Raw genomic sequence first — 12,905 nt, 5'->3', positions numbered from 1 at the left:
GTGCTTTTAAAACAAGAGGCATTTTCCTCTTTAAACTCTGGGTGGCTATCTATCGCTGGCATGTAATCCACCTCACGCAGTATTGAATCTCAAGCACCTCATCCTTGTTCCCTGGACGCCTCCTCAGGATAGGCTGGCTAATGGATCGACTATCTAGTTTAGCTGAAAGGCAACCATCTTGAGTAAGGGCAAGTTCCGGCTTCGGCGCCGCTTACAGACGAATAGGGCTGGGCAACACGGGAGGCGCAAGAAAACGGCAAGCTATCAAGTCTCGCGAGGCTTGATTTACAGCGGCACCGCCCTCTGAGAGACGCTGGGTCTCTGCAAAGCCCCCGCAGCTCCCGTGTGATCCTGCAAGTGCCCGTGTTTGGGAAGGAAAGCAGGCTCGCTCGCCTCCGAGGCTTTCCTCTGGCCGCCTGAAGCCATGGGGGTAAGCGAAAGCTTCACCTGTGCAAAGACGACGTGAGTTGGGGCTGGGGCTGGGAATGCCTCGAGTACATGAGCTGACACGGTGACTTCTCTTTGCAGAAGATCGGGCTGCAGCTCAAAGCCACTCTGGAAAATATTACAAATCTCAGGCCGGTGGGGGAGGATTTCCGATGGTATCTGAAGGTAGGGCCTTCGACGGCTGTTACCTGTGCACGCTATACTCACACACACAAACGCTCCATGCACTTAGTTTGCAATGACAATTTTTCCTCTATTGCTATTAACGTGCACGTCGATGTTGTTTACTGGCCGAAGGATTTCTTCTTCGTTTATACTGAAGCATTAAAACCGCATTAAATTTAGCAGTGTTAAAAGTGGCAGGAAATGTTATTACATGACTTAAGCCGTCAGTTAGTGGGATTTGCTGGCTCTTGGTACATTGTAAGTCTCCGCAGAGTGCCTTTCTCTCCTCATTAACCACAACCAATATCCCATACATCTGGGATTAGGAATCATTTCATTAAATCAGTGGATATTGTTTCGTAGCTTGCCTTGATCCCCAACACTACAGTTGCTGCTATAGACATTTTTTTTCCTAAAATTTGTCACCATTGTATTGTGTACTATGTTCATCTCACTGGTTCTTTTTTGCCATCTTATTGCTCTTTGTTAGCATTTCTGCCATGCAGTTGGCAGCTGGCATGCTTTCAAATGAATATGCAAGCAATGCACTCTCTTGCTACCCCACCACACCTATGGGTCCTGCACACTTACTGTTTGAAACTCAATGGGACTTGTTTCTGGATAATCATACCTATGATTGTGTGGTCTGATATATAAATATTGTAGTCATGATTATAGTCATGCATTTTTTTAATAGAAAGTGCACACTAACAGGTTTGGACCAACTTAGGCTGCAGCAAATGCAGTTGTATGTCGTTTCTGCAATGTAAGGGTGGAAATTTGGTGCTTGTGCACCACAATAGCACATTTCCCTTCTATAATTCATTCTAGGAAGCCTCTCAAATCTGTGAGACTGCTTTTGTGCTATATCTGGGGCTAATTTCCGACCATATGAAAGTTGTTGGTTTAAGTTGTTGTGGTCTTCTTTTTCATGGGAGTGCTACTTCTGCGATTCGTGTCCACTGCATTCCTTTGTTTTTGAATCTTAACATCATTATTATTTTTTGTTTACCTGTTCTGCTGTTGACTCCACTAAGTGCCTCATTGTTTGCATCTGGTTTTCTTTTCTTTTTTCAGTTGAAGTGTGGAAACTGTGCTGAGGTTTCAGAAAAATGGCAATATCTACGATTAATGGTAGGTCTCAGAACTACAACACAAGCATGCTAATTTATCTGTTTGTTGTCTGTGTGACATACACAGATCTATACGTGACTCAAATGATGCTGGAATATGATAAAGTTACTTCTGGAAAACTGATTATATATAAATCTTCCTCGGTGGCAAATCAACAAGTCTGAACAAACAGATTCAGCCTGAATCTAGAAGGAGCCCTTGGGAGGTGTGATCTTCATAAATATAAAAAATGTATAATTGTTAGCCATTTATATAAGATGGTTTGTAACACTAAAGCTCTGCTATAGCAATAGATTTGCATGTGTGCAACAGAGCTTTCTCTTCCTTTCAGATATGTGATGATTGAATTGAATTGTTTTTTAACTATTTTTATTTTGTATTTTTCTTTTTTGTATTTTTCTTTTTTATTTTCTATTTTGTAATTTTTGAAAATCTTAATAAATATCTTTTTAAATTAAAAAAGAGAGCTTTCTCTTCCTTTCTTGCCCCTCCAGCTTCAGTCTGCTGTAGAGTAGATCTTTGGAGCACGCGAGGATGAGGGGAAATAGAAATCCAGCTGTTGCTGTAGAAACCAACTGGCACAGCATTCTATATATGCCATAGCTTATATGTTCAAAACATCTCTTGCAAATTAACTGCATCCATGTGGAAGCTTAACATCCCCTCCAACACACAGGGAAATGCACTTTTGTTATATGTACAAGGTGGACTGGAGTTCAAACAAACAAACAAACATTACATCAATGAGGTTTTTTTAGGCATTTTCTCAGGAACTGCAGATGTTTTAGACTACAGTTCCATCAGCCTTAGCCAACACTTTACAGGATTAGGATTAGCCATTATTGCTGGGGAAAATAACTTTGTTTCCTGGTGTCTCTTCTCTAAACTGTGAATGCCTTGATCTTGATGCCCCCCTTTGACATTTTTTTTAGGACAGCCACCCTCTCAAAGGAGGCAGGGGAAGCGCCACAATGGTGCAGAAATGCAAACTGTGCTCCCGAGAAAACTCCATAGGTAAGCCTATTCATGCACCTCCATGCCAAAGGCACAAAGAAGCCGAAAACTTGATTCTCTGCAGGCTGTGGGACCCAGTTAGATTTTCAAAATGGAGGGCAGAGTATACTAAATTTGAGGGATATCTTCTAAGAAAATACAATTGGGGGGGGGTAATATTCCCCCAAAGTCAGGGACTATTTGGGATCTTTCCAAGCTTTATTCCAAGCTAGAACAAGTGGCATTCCATTTTGGCTAACCTTATAAGGATTTTCACTTCTGTTGTGTAGTGTCACTATTAAAATCATCCTTACCGTGCCATCTCTGCCTCCAGCATTGCTGGTTCCATTTGCTTTATGCTGTATTTGAGCCTAGTTGTCTATTCTTCCCTTGTTCCTATTTTTGAATGCACTTCTATTCCGCCTCGCTCCTCACCCCCTTTCAAGTGGACTTCTATTATTATTATCAACATTTTCTCACAGACATTGCAGTATTGCCATGCTACAGGCACAATTGTATGACATCCAAGGGGCAAAGGGGAAGTAGGTAAGAAATGCTGTCTCATAAGGATACCGTGTGCAGCCTGTGGAAAACAGCCAGACCCAGTTTGTGTCATTCCCATCCACACACATTTTTTTTGTACCCTGACAAGCTAAAGTCCCATGAAGTTTGCCTAGTTCTGACAGGCAGCCATGTTAAGGGGCACTGGGCATGCCAGCAGTGATGTTTGCAGTACAGATAGTAAATGCTCAGTTAAATGCTGAATGAGCGTGTAATTGGAACTGACAATAAACAGCAAATGACTGCAAGGCCCAAGTGACTAAGTACTGCACAGCTAGACAGGACTTAACTGTTTGGCATAATAATGCTCAGCATTAGTTCCAGTGCAGGTCTTTTTGTGCAATTCTATATATGTCTACTCAGAAGTGAGTTCCATAGGGCTTGCTCCTAGGTAAGTATGTATAGGATTGCAGCCTTTACCCCCATGTATTCGTTCACATTCTATTTTTGAATGGGCCAAATGTGAAGTAGCTAAGCGGATTTGTTTGTTTTTATGTGTATACAGTGGTACCTTGGTTTACTAACGTAATCCGTTCCGGAAGTCCGTTCCTAAACCAAAGCGTTCTTAAACCAAGGCATGTTTTCCCATAGCAGTGGGGGACTCAATTTACAAATGGAACACACTCAACAGGAAGCAGAACATGTTCTGCTTCCAAGGCAAAGTTCACAAACTGAAACAACTACGTATGGGTTTGCAGCTTTCTTAATTGTTGTTCATAAACTAAGCTGTTCTTAAGCCAAGCTACCAGTGTGTGTGTGTGTGTGTGTGTGTGTGTGTGTGTGTGTTCCAATGATTTTATTTCCCATTTACAAGCATCCTGCCAAACTGTTGCCATTTTTTTCCTCCCTTAGGAAGCTTGCCATTCTTGGAAAGGGAGAGCCAACAGAACAAACCAATTGTCTCTCCCCCGATGCCGGGCTAGAAAGTGGTGGTGGATTGAGCAGAGGAGCCCCTCCACTCTGCTTTACTAGCTAAAAAAACTTCTATAGTTACAGGGTATGTGGGCATCCTCACTGGCAGGAGGGGGAATTAGGATCACACTGTAGATGGCTCAGGTTGCAGTCTTAAACTCACTTTCCAGAATTTGGTAGAACTTACTTGGTTAGGAGTGCACAGCTACACGTCATCTACTTTTTCTCCTTTCCCAAATTTATAAGTGGAGACACCTGGTTTTCAAAACTGGTTGATACCAAAGGAAATGATGCACACAATGTGATTTCCACTGTTCTTTCATAGATGTGCTTCATTGCTGTGTATTTTCCACTTCTTTCAGATATCTTAAGTCATACAATGAAGCCTTACAATGTAAGTTTTGTTGTATTTTTGTTATTGTGGATGTGGTATACTGGTCTTATTGGGCTTGATCCACACAGCCACAGTTTTGAATGACTCTCTGCATGTGGCCAGTACTATAAATGGGAGATAAACACAAGTACCTGGATTTACATATGGGTATACATTCATCTTTGCATTATGATTCCCCATTGTAAGCCTCCCTGACAATTTTGTTGGAGCTCAGCCTATAGAGAACCAAGCAAATTATGATGGATACTAATTATTCATATTGTGTTGATACTCTGTCTGTACATGGAAAGCTGAGTGGCGGATGTGTTCTTGTTTTCCATGTGTAGTGAGATCCCCTTAGAGTTATACATGCGGAACAATTCTGCAGTGTGAGGAAGACAATTGGGCAGATTAATTTAGTCTTCAATCCTAGAAACACCTGGAAATAAGTTCCATTTAACTTGGAACTTACTTTGGAGTAGCTATGCCTGGAATTGCATTGTAGGTGATTCCCAAATGTTTGTATTTTTGCCACTCTAGGATAGAGAGGGGATATATTTGTGCTGCTTTACATGAAAGCATTATTTGAGCATGCAGAACCCTACAGAAATGTAGTGATACATTCTGAGGATATTTCAAATCCATTGGATAGGAAGATGCAACCTATTCTTATTAATTTGTCCTGCTTAATGCATGCTTGATTCAACAGATATTTGATTGTTGATTATTTCGCTACAGCCTGTAGTGTTCAAGGTAGAATGTATATTTTCTTTTACCTTTTTGAGTAACACTTGAATGTTTGCTTTTCTCCTTTTCCTGGGAGATTGAAATGGAGACCAACAAAAGTTCCTGAGTAACTTATTAGTGTTAGAATCATTGCATTATTTTGTATCTTTATGGGATATGATAACTTTGGAAATTTTGTGTTCTGCCAACTTTTACTCCTCTGATGTTACTTTGGCTTCATCCTAGGCTGAAGACAATGAGACATTTAAGACCATAGTGGAGTTTGAGTGCCGTGGCCTTGAACCAGTGGACTTTCAACCACAGGCAAGTTCTTATGAATGTTCTGCTGAGCATGAACCCTAAATTATAATTTAACTTGCTTTTCAGTAAATAGTCCCTTTGGGACCTAATAACACAACCAGGAGGCAAGAGACAGATGGTGATTTCCTAGACATGTATTTCTTGATAAAGTGATATGTGCAATAGGTACATTTACAAGCTTGGGTAGGATTCCACCAACAGTGGAAGCTCACGCAAGGACTTCTGCTAGTGCAACAGGACTCCCCGCCAATGGAGAGGGTTGGTGAATCCCCGGAACAGAGTGGAGTGGGGGAAGGAGAGGGCAGATTGTTCAGTTAGACAAGCATAAATGCTTCTGCTGATGGAGCAAACTGCTTAGTGCTTCCTTGAATTCCTCCTAGTACAGTATATTCTGAAAATCCTGAAATTATGCGGCACCCAAAATCCTACAAATTTTCAGCACACAGCAGGTGGTAGGAAATTCTGAGACTGGATAAGGGAGGATCAGCACAGGAGACTCCACATGTTCATATAGATATAAGTTCTAGTTTTATATCTGCACAGGCCACAAACCTTGCAGGGTCAGTGGCCCTGAATTTTTTCCTATTGTCCAAAGGCAGCCTGCTTAAAAAAATGGATGAAGCACTGTATATTTGCAGAAGGAGGTGGGGTAGTCATTCTATTAGCATCTACCAGGAAACAAGGAGTATAGGTATTGGGAATTATACATTGTATTATTTACACTGATCATTGCTGTTTCCTTTGTAATATGTCTGAATGCTGCTTGTTCCTTTAACAGCCAGCAGGGGGCAGCTGGCCCATTCGAGACACTCTAGCAAAAATTTCAGTTCTCTACTAAACAAAATACTGTGTTTGGATCTCTTTATAAAATCTTACATAATACAAAGACTTAAGATTTCTTGTAGCACAGAGCATCTTTGCGCAATAAACACCTAAGTTGTGCTGCAGTAAATCTGTTAGGGCTGAATCCAGTGCTAGTCATAGATGTAGACTAAGTTAGGTTCGTCGTTGTCAGGATGAGCAAAACTTAGTTGGATGTGGGATTTAGACTTCAAGGTGCCACAAGAGTCTACTTTTTGCTGCGACAGATCAACAGGTAGCCTTCCAGAGTTTCAGCATGGAGTGTTTTCAAAGCCTTCCCTAGACATGCCAGGAAAATAATAATAATAATAATAAATAAATAAATAAATAAATAAATAAATAAATAAATAAAAGAAATAAAAGAAATAATAAATTTTATTTATACCCCGCCCATCTGGCTGAGCTTCCCCAGCCACTCTAGGTGGCTCCCAATTGAGTGTTAAAAACAATACAGCATTAAATATTAAAAGCGTCCCTAAACAGGGCTGCCTTCAGATGTCTTTTAAAGATAGGATAGCTGCTTATATCCTTCACATCTGAAGGGAGGGTGTTCCACAGGGTGGGTGCCACTACCGAGAAGGCCCTCTGTCTGGTTCCCTGTAACCTCACTTCTCGCAATGAGGGAACCGCCAGAAGGCCCTCGGTGCTGGATCTCAGTGTCCAGGCTGAACGATGGGGGTGGAGACGCTCCTTCAGGTATACTGGACCGAGGCCGTTTAGGGCTTTAAAGGTCAGCACCAACACTTTGAATTGTGCTCGGAAACGTACTGGGAGCCAATGCAGATCTCTCAGGACCGGTGTTATGTGGTCCCGGCGGCCACTCCCAGTCACCAGTCTAGCTGCCGCATTCTGGATTAATTGCAGTTTCCGGGTCACCTTCAAAGGTAGCCCCACGTAGAGTGCATTGCAGTAGTCCAAGCGGGAGATAACTAGAGCATGCACCACTCTGGCGAGACAGTCTGCGGGCAGGTAGGGTCTTAGCCTGCGTACCAGGTGGAGCTGGTACAGCCGCCCTGGACACAGAATTAACCTGCACCTCCATGGACAGCTGTGAGTCCAAAATGACTCCCATGCTGCGCACCTGGTCCTTCAGGGGCTATCTTCATGCAACACAGCTGCTGAAGCAATGAGCAATGTTCCTTCCCACACAGCTGTCCCCATGGATGGCATCTCAGCTGTGTTTCCAAGAATTCAGATCTGGTGCAGGAATGTATAGTTCTATATAGATCTATATAGTTATGTATAGATCATCTTTGTCACACAGGAGAGTTCCTTTGTTGCTTCTTTCCACCACATGTATTGTTCCCCATATGGCTGTGTTCTAAAGAGATTTCTCTGTTTATAGGCTGGGTTTTCTGCAGAAGGCGCAGAATCTGGCACACGTTTTGATGACATCAACTTGTTGGAAAAGGTACTGTCTCTGAAAAAAAAATCTATTAAAATAACCTCACCTGCCCCTCTACCCACCCAAACAGACTTTTCAAACTTTTTACGTTTGAAAAGTTAGCCCCGCATCCTTATATTAAATGTATCCACCACTATAAATTTTTGGGGGCCAGAAGAGATTATCCTGCTTGCTTAGTGCTAAACAGGGGAGGGCTGTCAAGTAAAGGCAGGATCACTTTGAATCTAGCCTCTCATCTGACAGGTTCTAGGTGGCAATCTTTCTTCTTTGGGCTTTGTGGTTCTCAATATTCCTTTTACCTTCTTGCAGCCAAACTAGATGTAATGTTAACGGAAATAAAGGGCATATATTAATTACAGAAATAGCAGCCGGAATGATACCAGGGCAGCCTCAAGATTTCTGGCAAGGGGTGTGTGAGCTCTTTCTCAATCACAATATCAGCAACAGATGGGTAGCCGTGTTGGTCTGCCATAGTCAAAATAAAAAAATTCCTTCCTGTAGCACCTTAAAGACCAACTAAGTTAGTTCTTGGTATAAGCTTTCGTGTGCATGCACACTTCTTCAGATACACTGAAACAGAAGTTGCCAGATCCTTCTATATATAGAGAAGGTGGGGAGGGGTATTACTCAGAAGGGTGGTGGGAATCGGAGATTGGCAGATGGTTGAGATGAGCCTGATGAGCCTGTTGACGACTCTTAACGACTGTAATAGGTCTTACAGGAAAAGGCAAGGGGTGAGGAGGTGAGAATTGGCTTAGTCAGGTATAATGAGATAAGAATCCAATGTCTCTGTTCAGACCAGGTCTCTCCATTGTTTTAAGTTTGGTAATGAGTTGCAATTCAGCAGCTTCTCTTTCCAGTCTATTTCTGAAATTCCTTTGTAGTAAAACAGCTACTTTGAGATCTTGTATAGAATGTCCTGGGAGATTGAAGTGTTCTCCTACTGGTTTCTCTGTTTTGTGATTCTTGATGTCAGATTTATGTCCGTTTATTCTTTGGCGTAAGGTTTGGCCTGTTTGTCCAATATAGAGAGCTGAAGGACACTGTTGGCATTTGATGGCATACACAATGTTAGACGATGAGCAATTAAATAGTCCCGAGATGGTATGTGTGATGTTGTTGGGGCCAGTAATGGTGTTGTCCGGGTGTATGTGGCAGCAAAGTTGGCATCTGGGTTTATTGCAGGCTCTGGTGCCAGTGTCCGTGTTAAGTCTGGTTGTAGTATTATTGTGGGTTAGGAGTTGTTTAAGATTGGGTGGCTGTCTGTAGGCAATGAAAGGTCTTCCTCCCAGAGCTTGAGAAAGAGAACTGTCATTGTCCAGGAGAGGTTGTAGATCTCTGATGATGCGTTGAACTGTTTTAACTTGGGAGCTGTATGTGATGACTAGTGGTGTTCTGTTATTTTCTTTTTTGGGTCTGTCTTGCAGCAAGTTCTCTCTGGGTATCAGTCTGGCTCTGTTGATCTGTTGTCTAACTTCATCTGCTGGGTATTTTAGTTCTGAAAAGGTTTGTTGTAGATCTCTTAGGTGAGAGTCTCTGTCTGTAGAATTGGAACAGATGCGGCTGTAACGTAGTGCCTGGCTATATACAATGGACTGTTTGGTATGTTTGGGATGGTAGCTAGAGGCATGTAGATATGTTTGTAGGTCAGTTGGTTTACGGTATAAGGTGGTGTCTATGTGTCCATCCTGTATTTTTATAGTAGTGTCCAAAAAATGTATTTCTTGCATAGAAATATTCATTGTAAGGTTGATTGTGGGGTGAAAATCATTGAATTTCTGGTGGAAGGTGTCCAGGGTCTGTTGACCATGTGTCCAGATGATAAAAATATCGTCAATGTATCGCAGGTACAAGAGAGGTTTGAGTGGGTAGGAGTTTAGGAAACGTTGTTCTAAATCTGCCATGAAGATGTTGGCATACTGTGGGGCCATGCGGGTGCCCATTGCTGTGCCGCTGATCTGAAGGAACAGGTCATCACCGAATTTGAAGTTGTTGTGGGTAAGGACAAATTGGCAGAGTTTGGTGGCAAGGTCCGCTGTGGTTTTATCTGAAATGGTGTTCCTTATAGCCTTTAAACCATCGTTGTGTGGGATGTTGGTATATAGAGATTCCACGTCCATAGTAGCTAGTATGGTATTGTTGGGAAGGTTATTTAAAGATTGTATTTTCCTCAGAAAATCTGTGGTGTCACGTACATAGCTGGGAGCACTGATGGCATATGGTTTCAGAACAGAGTCCATATATGATACCCAGAGAGAACTTGCTGCAAGACAGACCCAAAAAAGAAAATAACAGAACACCACTAGTCATCACATACAGCTCCCAAGTTAAAACAGTTCAACGCATCATCAGAGATCTACAACCTCTCCTGGACAATGACAGTTCTCTTTCTCAAGCTCTGGGAGGAAGACCTTTCATTGCCTACAGACAGCCACCCAATCTTAAACAACTCCTAACCCACAATAATACTACAACCAGACTTAACACGGACACTGGCACCAGAGCCTGCAATAAACCCAGATGCCAACTTTGCTGCCACATACACCCGGACAACACCATTACTGGCCCCAACAACATCACACATACCATCTCGGGACTATTTAATTGCTCATCGTCTAACATTGTGTATGCCATCAAATGCCAACAGTGTCCTTCAGCTCTCTATATTGGACAAACAGGCCAAACCTTACGCCAAAGAATAAACGGACATAAATCTGACATCAAGAATCACAAAACAGAGAAACCAGTAGGAGAACACTTCAATCTCCCAGGACATTCTATACAAGATCTCAAAGTAGCTGTTTTACTACAAAGGAATTTCAGAAATAGACTGGAAAGAGAAGCTGCTGAATTGCAACTCATTACCAAACTTAAAACAATGGAGAGACCTGGTCTGAACAGAGACATTGGATTCTTATCTCATTATACCTGACTAAGCCAATTCTCACCTCCTCACCCCTTGCCTTTTCCTGTAAGACCTATTACAGTCGTTAAGAGTCGTCAACAGGCTCATCAGGCTCATCTCAACCATCTGCCAATCTCCGATTCCCACCACCCTTCTGAGTAATACCCCTCCCCACCTTCTCTATATATAGAAGGATCTGGCAACTTCTGTTTCAGTGTATCTGAAGAAGTGTGCATGCACACGAAAGCTTATACCAAGAACTAACTTAGTTGGTCTTTAAGGTGCTACAGGAAGGATTTTTTTTATTTTGACAATATCAGCAAGAATACCATTCTAACACTGCTATTTATGTACCAAAGAAAGCTCCCATGGGAGCGCCATGAGAAGCTCCAGAGAAACTCCAACTTTGTGGTAGTATAATGTAGGAACAGGTGCAGCCCTGGAGTATTTAATATATGCAACAATACAAGTCCCGGGAATACAAATTCAGATTGACTTCACTGTTGTTCTCTGTAGTGTTAGATGGTGTCAGATAAACTCTTGGAAAACTCAGGCCAGCAAATCTTCACTCAGCAGTGAGCAGCAGTGTCTGGATCAGCTCCATTTCTTGGCACAAAGATCAGTCTGTCTGGTGACCCACCAATAGCTCAATCAATTTAATCCTTTCAACCAGGGGAGATGGCAAGTCTGTCTATTAGTAAGACTGTGGTTTTCACACACAGAAAATCTGATTCCTTATGCTAAAGATGTTCAACTTGAAGCTAATTTTTTTAAAAAAATACTAGGGTTGCAAGGAAGTTCATAATGTGCCTGAAATTCAGGCTGGACTCCTAAGCAGAGAATTCTAAAATTGTAATGTGTATTTAACTCCACAGGACTGGAATGACTACGATGAAAAAATAAAGGAATCTGTTGGCATCTATGAAGTGACACATAGGTTTGTCAAATGTTGAAGCTTTTGTTTTGTGTGGGATCATTTTCTACGTGGCCATATTTAAATTGTGTTTATAGAACCTAGAATAAAAGTCTTATACTTTCTGCAGGATTTATTTTTCAACACTTGTGGGCTTAGCTTTTTTATTATGCCAAACTCTAAAGAATAAATGCGAATAAGAATATTTATGCAGAAAAATATACTAGTTTTTAATCATGCTTACAGTTAGGTTAATGCTGGGATTGCCTCTTCAAAGAATTTGATTAACGTTTACTCATGTAAGGCCCAAGAGCTTTCATAGGAGGGTGGGAAAGATACTCGCTCACCTATTGTAATAACTATTATTGCCATTAAAGTTCTTGGCTTCTCTCACATTTATGTATAATTGCAAGTGCCTTATACCTAGAAATGTATTGTGAAATCTTAAGAAGCTATTGGATATATCTAATTAGATTTCCAAGGCTAGCTAACTAAACAGTCTTAATTAATAATACAATTCCATATTGTTCAGGTGCAGCCCCAGGCCTTCTAGAGAGGCTTTTAGGGTGAGGGATGCAGATGACTGTAGAAGGGAGGGGAAGATGGGGAAGTTGAAGTTAATGCAAGTAACATTAGTACCCAGGCCAGCATTTTTTAGAGTGTTTATTATAATAAAAGTACATTCTGCAACCATCTGAATATTTGATGGAAGATTGCTAACAGTTCACATTTGATTTTCACTTTAAACCTTCTGAAGCAAAATGGTTTCCAACAAAGGCACATTTTAGATTAACATTCTGCTTGATCAACAAAAATAAGGCAGCTGTTTTTTAAAATACATATATTTCATGTGCATGTATTTAGATTCTTACATGGGAACATTTAGGACTGAAACTCAGTTCCGGCACCTGTCAGGTGGGTGCCACTGCCATTATACAGTAAAAGGACAAGGGAGGTGTTCATGGTGAGTTCTGGCACCTCTTTTTCTAGAAAAATAGCACTGATACCACCGAGCCTGAGAGTATTCCAGTGTAGTTAACTAACAGAATCAAGGAAGCTGTTAGAGGTAAGCAGTTTCTGAAAATGGAAGCCTTGTTCAAATGAACAGAAGAAACATAAAATTGGGGGGGGGGGAGAAATGCAAGCAGACAATGGGGAATTTTAAAAAGAAGCATGCCATCCCAGCAAA

General features: G+C 41.6%; 1 protein-coding gene across 3 annotated transcripts; it reads left to right on the top strand.

Annotated features, from left to right (window-relative positions):
* Nucleotides 1–222: 222 nt before the first annotated feature.
* Nucleotides 223–12,846, top strand: CZIB (CXXC motif containing zinc binding protein). 3 transcript variants are annotated; one of them, XM_083510169.1, is made up of 8 exons: nucleotides 226–430; nucleotides 529–612; nucleotides 1,690–1,746; nucleotides 2,679–2,760; nucleotides 4,575–4,606; nucleotides 5,558–5,635; nucleotides 7,839–7,904; nucleotides 11,679–12,846. In XM_083510169.1, exons 1-8 carry the CDS (start codon nucleotides 425–427, stop codon nucleotides 11,754–11,756), a joined length of 483 nt encoding a protein of 160 aa, XP_083366295.1. In that variant the 5' UTR covers nucleotides 226–424; the 3' UTR covers nucleotides 11,757–12,846. The 3 variants fall into 3 exon arrangements, with proteins under 3 accessions (XP_083366296.1, XP_083366295.1, XP_083366297.1); XM_083510170.1 differs by lacking the exon at nucleotides 529–612 and having other exon boundaries at nucleotides 223–430; XM_083510171.1 differs by lacking the exon at nucleotides 529–612 and having other exon boundaries at nucleotides 226–462.
* Nucleotides 12,847–12,905: the final 59 nt, after the last annotated feature.

The sequence above is a fragment of the Podarcis liolepis genome (genome assembly GCF_965112155.1).
Source record: "Podarcis liolepis genome assembly, chromosome: 6".
NCBI classification, from domain to species: domain Eukaryota; kingdom Metazoa; phylum Chordata; class Lepidosauria; order Squamata; family Lacertidae; genus Podarcis; species Podarcis liolepis.
The sequence above is the reverse complement of the archived record's forward strand: the minus strand, read 5'-3'. Positions and strand labels throughout refer to the sequence as shown.

What these genes read in the sequence shown, in the direction of transcription:
- CZIB (XM_083510169.1), top strand. An exon ending in GGCAATATCTACGATTAATG is followed by an intron (nt 1,747 to 2,678) that starts GTAGGTCTCAGA and finishes CATTTTTTTTAG; the next exon opens with GACAGCCACCCTCTCAAAGG. An exon ending in CTCCCGAGAAAACTCCATAG is followed by an intron (nt 2,761 to 4,574) that starts GTAAGCCTATTC and finishes CACTTCTTTCAG; the next exon opens with ATATCTTAAGTCATACAATG.